This window comes from Ranitomeya variabilis, chromosome 1, assembly GCF_051348905.1.
Source record: "Ranitomeya variabilis isolate aRanVar5 chromosome 1, aRanVar5.hap1, whole genome shotgun sequence".
Lineage (NCBI taxonomy): Eukaryota > Metazoa > Chordata > Amphibia > Anura > Dendrobatidae > Ranitomeya > Ranitomeya variabilis.
Window position 1 is genome coordinate 324017096 of NC_135232.1, and position 8437 is coordinate 324025532.

At 41.1% G+C, this 8437-nt stretch overlaps 1 protein-coding gene across 1 annotated transcript; it reads right to left on the bottom strand.

Annotated features, from left to right (window-relative positions):
* Positions 1-6494: 6494 nt before the first annotated feature.
* LOC143795202 (olfactory receptor 6J1-like) lies at positions 6495-7328 on the bottom strand. The gene has a single exon (XM_077281003.1). The coding sequence runs from the start codon at positions 7326-7328 to the stop codon at positions 6495-6497; it is 834 nt and encodes a 277-aa protein (XP_077137118.1).
* Positions 7329-8437: the final 1109 nt, after the last annotated feature.

Genomic DNA, 8437 nt, shown 5'->3' on the forward strand with positions numbered 1-8437 from the left:
TTAGGAGCAGGTTATTGAGAGAGAGGCCTTCAAACTGAGCACTGTAGTCAAACACCACTCTGATCTGATTAGGCTTGCGAGGGTGATAGACACCAAAGGATGGAAGATACCAACATTCTTCTCCCTCCCTCAGTGGTGGCGCAGGTTCAGCATGATTTCTGTCAAAGATGTTCTGCATAAAGTCAATGAAATGCTTCTCCATCTCTGGTTTCCTCTTTAGGGTACGCTTTAAGGATGAGAACCTCGCAGTTGCTTGCTGCAGGTAGTTCGGCAACCTCGCTCTTGGGAAACGAAAGGGTAAAGGAGCTACCCAACTGTTGGAGTCATCTTGAGCAAATTCTTTATCCATAACCTTTATGAATTCTTTATCTTCCCTTGTAGGTGCCAACTTGTTGTCATTACTTGTGGAAACGAACACTGATGACCCGAGGTTTTCATCCCAGGGCTGGTGCGTGTTCATGTTGTTGAAGGATTCCTGTTGCCAGTTGGTGTTGCTCACTTTCTCTTTCACCCAGTAGTGATGTGGGCATGGTTGGAAATGAGTGCTGCGACCATTTGACAAGATGTGTGTTTTGTAAGAGGAGATGTTGTTAGGTCTCTTCATCTTGTGTATGCAAACATTGCCTATGATTACCCAGCCTAGATCTAAGCGTTGGGCAAATGGTGCATCGTGTGGTCCGTTAATTTGCTGACGTACCTTGTGCAGCCGGAGAATGTCTCTGCCCAGCAGAATCAGGATATCTGCATTGTTGTTGAGGGCTGGTATTTTGTTTGCTATCCCCTTGAGATGTTGGTGATGAAGAGCAGCCTCTGGCGTTGGGATCTCTTCTCGATTGGACGGAATCTGGTTGCACTCGACCAGTGTAGGTAACGGTATCTCGACGGTGTTCTCGAGAGATGTCACTGTATGACCACTGGCCCTTCTCCCAGAAACTTGTGTAACACCACTGCAGGTACCTAAGGTGTAAGGGTAGGCATTTCCCTTTAAGTTAAACATATCAAAAAGTTCTAACCTTGCAAGTGATCGGTTGCTCAGATCATCCAGAAGGACGTACACCTTCACGGCTTTCTCTGGGTGACCGTTGGGATATACGTTCACCAGGCAAATCTTCGCACAGGACTTGTCCCAGAGGTCTTCTCCGCAGACTTCTGTGCATGAAGAAGATATTGTGGTATGGCTTGCAGCTTGAGCTGCGTCCTCCCCGCCATGGCTCGTGGTGGGGGAAGGAGTAAGTGTAGAGTCAGGACGGAATGGGTGGAGTGCTTGTATGTGGTCCTCACTGTCACACTCCATGCACTTAATTGTAGTTTTACAGTCTTTAGCAAGGTGTTCAGTAGAAGCACAACATCTGTAGCATACCCCAAACTTCTTTAGAAGCTCCTTGCGTTCTTGGAGCGGTTTCTTCCTGAAGCCAATGCACTTTTTTAAGGGATGTGGCTTCTTGTGGATGGGACACTCACGATTTGGGTTCTCTATCTTTTCACCCTTGTTACTCTTGCCTGGGGTGATGTTGGTAAGGGAAGAATATCCGTCTTCTTCACTGACACTGGACCCCTGCGGTTTCTGTCATTCGAGCGTGCACTCATGTATTTAGAAGGAGGTGAAGCTGGGCCACTGGATTCTTCGTAGGAAAAGCTTGGGTCATTCTTACGCTCTGCCACATCTTTTATAAACTCACAGAAGTAGGAGAACGGAGGAAATGACACTTGGTGGTCTTTCTTGTATTTTGACCCTAGTATAGTCCACTTTTCTTGTACATTGTACGGTAGCTTGGAGATAATGGGATTTACTCCACGAGCAGTGTCCAGATAGCTGAGGCCAGGTAGGTGGGTGTCTGCCTTGGCCAGATGGAGCTCTAACAGCAAGTCACTGAGCTCCAGGAACTTTGATCTGTCTTTGCTTGATATCTTTGGAAAACTCTGTAGTCGCTTGAACAGTGCGTCCTCTATGGCTTCTGGACTGCCAAAGTTTTTCTCTAGTCTTTCCCATGCAGCCATGAGACCAGCCCTTGGATTACTGATATGTACAGACCTGAGTCTCTTGGTGGATTGTGGTCCTAGCCATCTGATTAGCAGGTCCAGTGTTATGATCCTTAGTGGTTGAGGATCACAAATTACTCCAGCTAAGTAACAAACATAGGACAAGCTCTAGGGAGGTGGCAAACTGGACTGACCGCAAATCTGAACCTATCCAAACACACTAGAAGTAGCCGGTGAACGTGCCTAAAAAATCCTAGACGTCTCGAGCCAGCCTAAGGAACTAACTACCCCTAGAGAGAAAGAAAGACCTCTCTTTCCTCCAGAGAAATAATCCCCAAAGATATAGAAGCCCCCAATAAATAATAACGGTGAGGTAAGAGGAAGGCACATACACAGGGGTGAAAGCAGATTCAGCAAATGAGGCCCACTAATACTAGATAGCAGAAAATAGAAAAGGGAATCTATGCGGTCAGTAAAAAACCCTTACAAAATATCCACTCTGAGATTTCAAGAACCCCCACACCAACTAACGGTGTGGGGGGAGAAACTCAGTCCCCTAGAGCAACCAGCAAGCGAGGAAATCACATTTTAGCGAGCTGGACTAAAAACATAATGTACACTGATAATCAAAAAATGATCAACAAAAACTTAGCTTGTCTTGGAGAGACTGGGAGCAAGGTAGACACCAGGAATCTGAAGAGCACTGAATACATTGATAGCAGGCAAGGAACTGAGTATCCAGGTGAGTTAAATAGGAAACCAAGCAAGGATAACGAACCAGCTGATGCTGCCAACCTGCAGAAAGACAACACTACACAGTACCGCTTGTGACCACTAGAGGGAGCCCAAAAATAGAGTTCACAACAGTCCAGCTCTTCGGCAGCAGTGATGCCGAGGTCACTAGTTACGGTTCTAAAGGCATTTTTCCAACCTCTGTAATTTTCAGGTTGGTCGTCAAACCTTGTGAGACCGGTTTTAGTAAGTTTGCGGCGAATCATGTACCTTGCGAAGTCGGACATGTCTGTTCTTTCTGACTTAGGATGCACGAATGTAGGCTGAGCGGTGTTGTACATAGGGGTGGAGATGTCTTGGCCTTGAAACGTGGGTAAGTATGGAGAGGCATATGCATTTAGTCCAGCAATCGGTTTGGTGGGTATAGTCTCTGCTACATGCGGAGCTGGCACTGCGTGGTTGTCGAGAGTATAATGACCTGCCGGCATATTGGGTTGCGTGTGGATATTAGCCTGTGGAGTTTGGTGAGATGCGGGGTCTTGGTGCATACTGGAATACGAAGGAAGTTCAAGTTTGGGAGCATTGTAATGACCTTGAATGCAGGGTTCTGTAAGTGGATCGGCATCCTGGTGCCCTGGAGAAGCATGAACGCCATCAGGAGTGTTAGTAATGATCTGCGGTTCGCCATTTTGGCTTAGCACGTAGTCTCTTGTGTGTTCAATAGGGTCTTCTGTCTCCACTTCACACAAACTGATGCTGTCTCTTTGACTCCCACTGATAGCTCGTTCCAGGATCCTTAGCTCTGCCATGGCTGTTGCGTGCTCACATTCCTTCTCCAGAGCTTCCTTGTGTGCTGCATCCGCATCCATTTCTGCTCTCTTTTGTGCTGTGGCTGCATCCATTTCTGCTCTCCTTTGCACAAAGGCAGCTTGTATCTTAGACGTTTCTGCCTTAGCACGTGCTCTTATAAGCTGCTCGCTGAGGGTGGAATATTTTGAAGAACTTGACCTAGATGAGCGTTTTGAGTGCCTGGACGGTTTGGATGAGCGTGTTGACGCATCTGGTGTCCGTGCAATTTTAGCCTCTATCTTGGTTTTAATGTCACGTACGGTGCAGTCCCTTTCAGAATTAAGCTGCTGGAAACTTTGCAATTCGTTTAAAGTCTCTGGCAGATTCAGTTTTTTCAGGAGAGTAATGTATTGGTCAGTCTTCTCCATATACATTTGGTATACTGTGCATAATTGTTCTAGGTCTCCCTCAAGTGGTAACTCATGAGAAGCAGGCCTTGAAACAGTGTCTATGTGACTCAGCACTTTCTCCCACAGTGAAGACACATCACTATATACGACACCTTTTGCAGTCTCTAAATTCTCCATGACTTTCCATGTAGGTTTGACTGTACGTTTTCCTCTTTCACTAGCTGGTGGATGGGGATCTGGGTCTCTTTCCTGTGTTTGTAAGTCTGGTAGGGACATTGTATTGCTTGCTTCAGACATGATTCGATGCAGGCAGGAAGAGTGGATGATGAGGGTTATACTTCTCACTGTTTATCTGCCGTGTGTGCTTCTATGCATGCTGGGGTCTGGCTGGAAACTGGGTTACTATATATCTGGGAAATGTCCTTTTTTCACTGAAGTGCAGCACAGACCTTGAGTTACTGTCTCTGAAAGCAGGATATTCCTTTTTACTATTCTGACTCATGGATATGTAGAACGTAGTAGTGCCTGGATAGACCTCTACTTTTAGGCGCTTCCGTATTCACCTGTACTCACGTTCATACCGATTAATCAGACAGCTTAACTCAGCCATGATCTCATGTAAGAAGACTCCAGGAAAAGAGGGTTGCTTTAACTGAAATTCTTGTATTATGATGAAAGTAGCAGGTAAAAAGGAATATTCAACAGAGGACATGTAGTAAGATGCATACAGATGGAGGAATGATGACAAAATGGAGAAGAAGGGCGAGAACAAACATACATCACAGGACTACAGGGAGAGAGTTGGGACAAAATACAGGGAAAGGCAAACTTCTGCCTAGAAAGAAGAATTGAACACAAGCAATGCAAATATTAAATGATTTCCCAAGTCGTGAGACATGACAACACAGGTAGATTAGTTAATAGAACATGTTAAAATTAATGATTTATTCCATATGTCTTTGCCCTTCTAGGGTCTAAGTCAGATATGATTTACTGATTTCTAGAGATCTGACTAGTAAAATGCTGCAGCTTCTTCACTGATTTTAAAGAAATAATCTTTATTTTTTTATAGCACTAACATTCCGCAGCACTTTACAGGTTGCACACATTATCATCGCTGTCCCTGATCGGGCTCACAATCTAAATTCCCTATCAGTATGTCTTTGGAATGTGGGAGGAAAACGTAGTACCCGGAGGAAACCCAGAGAGAACATACAAATGCTTTGCAGATGTTGTCCTTGGTGGGATTAGAACCCAGGACTCCAGCGCTGCAAGGCTGCTGTGCTAACCACTGAGCCACCGTGCTGACCAGTAGAACATTGCTGGCTACCTGCTGGTCAGAAATCTATATCACAACCCTATTCATTTCAGTGGTGAGAATGCAAAGTAGGTGACTGGACACACTAATGTGCAGAACAAATGATGAAGGGACCTCAGCTTTTTGTTCTCTCAATCAGTGGGAGTTAAGAATTTTATGCCAAATCATTCGAAATATGCCATAACATTAAAAGAAAAGATTACTCCATGAAGAAAAAAATCTATAAGCATTTAATGACAAGGTAGAAAAAGGTGGAAATCGTATATCATTATGTATAGTATAAAAATAGAATCTTTATTTCTAGTCTTGCAAAATTAATTATTTTTATTTGACTTATGATAAGTGCCAGTTAAAAAGAAATTATGGCTACACTGTGCATTAATACATAGTCTAAAATAGTACAGTTTAAATTTCCTAATACAACTTGCCATAGTATTGTTGTTTCTAAATGATTATGAACTTGTTTTCTTAGCATTACATAATATAACATAATGTATTACATACTATAATATAATGTATATAAAAATGATAGTTTTCAGCTGTGAATTGTAGACAATCTTGGTCAAAATGGACTTAAATGTGAAAGTGTGACCATATACAGCTCTGGCAAAAACTAAGAGACCACTGCAAAATTTTCAGTTTGATTTTTCTCTTTATAGGTATATTTTGGAGTAAAATGTAATTTGCTCTTTTGTTCTATAAACTACTGACAACATGTCTTCGAATTTCCAAGCACTAAATTTTGTATTTATTTTCAGAAAATGAGAAATGTCAAAATAACATGAAAATGCATTTCTTGCAGACCTCAATTAATGCTAAGAAAACAAGTTCATAATCATTTAGAAACAACAATACTAATGTTTTAACTCAGGAAGAGTTCAGAAATCAATATTTTGTGGAATAACCATGATTTCTATGTACCCGTGTGCCTTGTTTTTGCTCATGTTTAATGTATTTGTCTATATTTGCCCCGCAATTCACATGTAAAGCGCCATGGAATAAATGGCGCTATAAAAATGAATAATAATAATAATAATAATAATAATTTCTAATCACAGCTTTCATGCGTCTTGGCATGCTTTCCACCAGTCTTTCACACTGCTTCTGGAGCAGTTCTTCTTTGTTTGATGGCTTGTGACTATCCATCATCCTCTTGATTACATTCCAGAGATTTTCAATGGGGTTCAGGTCTGGAGATTGGGCTGGCCATGACAAGGTGTTGATGTGGTGGTCTCTTAATTTTTGCCAGAGCTGTATATATCATATTACACCTTAAAAGAGCTCCCAAAAATTAGTTGATGCATAGCATTATGTACTTGGGTATTTCTAAGAGTATAAATGAACGGGTTTAAAAGAGGGGTCACAATCCCCGTCATAAAAGCTGAGAGTTTGCTAATGTCCAAATATGATGCGGTCATTCCCCTCATAGACAAGAAAAGGGAACTTCCATAAATGATAACCACAACAAGTAGATGAGAAGCACATGCAGAGAAAGACTTCCACCTTTTTTCTACTTTGGAAATTTTAGTTACAGCTACTATTATGTAAGTATATGAAATGCTTATAGACACCAGAGACCCAAAGACAACCAAAGAGGAAGAACATAGGTTGATCAATTCAATAAGGCTTGTTTTGGAGCATGCAAGTTTTAGAAGATGCTCTACATCACAGAAAAAGTGGTCAATTATGTTAGACTTACAGAATGTAACTTTAGATATAAGTAAAGTTGGGATAAGAGTGTCCATGAATCCAACAACCCAACAGCCCAAAGTGAGGTTCATACATAGACATGGAGTCATTATCACTGCATACCGTAAAGGGTGACAAACAGCGACATATCTATCAAAAGACATGACAGCCAGAAGAAGCAACTCAACAGAACCAAGCAAAAAGTAAAAGTAACACTGGCTGAGACATCCCCAGAAAGAGATAGTATGGTTTTCAAATGCTAAAATAGATAATAGCTTTGGTATGATTGAAGAGGTAAAACATATCTCCAGGAAAGACAAGTTGACTAAAAAATAATACATGGCAGTATGTAGGATGCGACTTTTCCAGATGATTAGAATAACAAGAACATTTCCAAGTAATGTAACCATATGGACAAAAAGAAGAACGTAAAAAGCAATAGCCTTCATAGCAAAAGTGAGAGGAAATGCCACCAAAATAAAATTAGCTAAGCAACTTCTGTTCTCCATAGTAGATCAAGTTCTAATCCTTATAGTCTCTGCGCCTCTGAAATGAGTCTACAGCTGTAATACTCATGGGTCAATATGTGCCTGAATAGCAAGGAGACATACTATAGTGTCTACAATACATTTACTGACAGGAGCTTCAAGCCTTTCCACAACACCAAGGTGTGGCCGAATAGACATTCTTGTGTCTAGTATCTGAAAGAGAGCAAGCATTCATAGATGGCAAAGTCCATTCATGTATCATGTCTCTTATTGTAATGCGTTTTTCTAACCCTGAAACTTCCAATTATTCGTAGCATAATAAAAAATGAATTTAATTTCTTGAACATTTCAGGATTTACTGCCTGATGTCACTATTTTGGTTTAAGAATAAACTGCAGCCCTAGCATACTATGGTTTAATAAGGCCTTAACCTAGATAATAACTTATCTCATGAGACCTTAACAGTGAATGACTGAAGTTAATTTATTCCACTGGGATACACTTGCACGACACTTTTTTATTCATTCCCTTACCACTATTTTTTATAGTGTTCATTATGAAAATATTTCATACCAATTAACAGCCATAATTACTAAAATAAAGAAATGAGAACCATTAATGAAGCAAAACATTATATGACGTGTATAAAATGGTGAGACTACACGTTAGCAGGTGAAGTGACTACTAATTCTTACCAATTCTTATTGGTCACCTTGCCCAATCAATCACGGAAATCTGTCCATGCACAAAGGATCCAGGTGATGGGACTTGACTACTGAGCATTGAGGCCACCACTGAACTCATTAGGTGGAGATTCTAATAAAGGATCAAAATAATAATAAAGTTGTATTTTTTAACAATAGTGGGACAACACCTTTGAATTTACATGACAACTGACCCACAGTAGAACACACTATTATAATTTTTTACACATTTTAGTGATTTATAATAAAAGGCATGTTTTAATTTACTTTTTAACTTGATGTGATAGGTGTAAAGCATAATTGTGCTAAGCCATATGTAGCAGATTA

What these genes read in the sequence shown, in the direction of transcription:
- LOC143795202 (XM_077281003.1), bottom strand. Translation starts at nt 7,328, where the DNA reads ATGGTTACATTACTTGGAAATGTTCTTGTTATTCTAATCATCTGGAAA.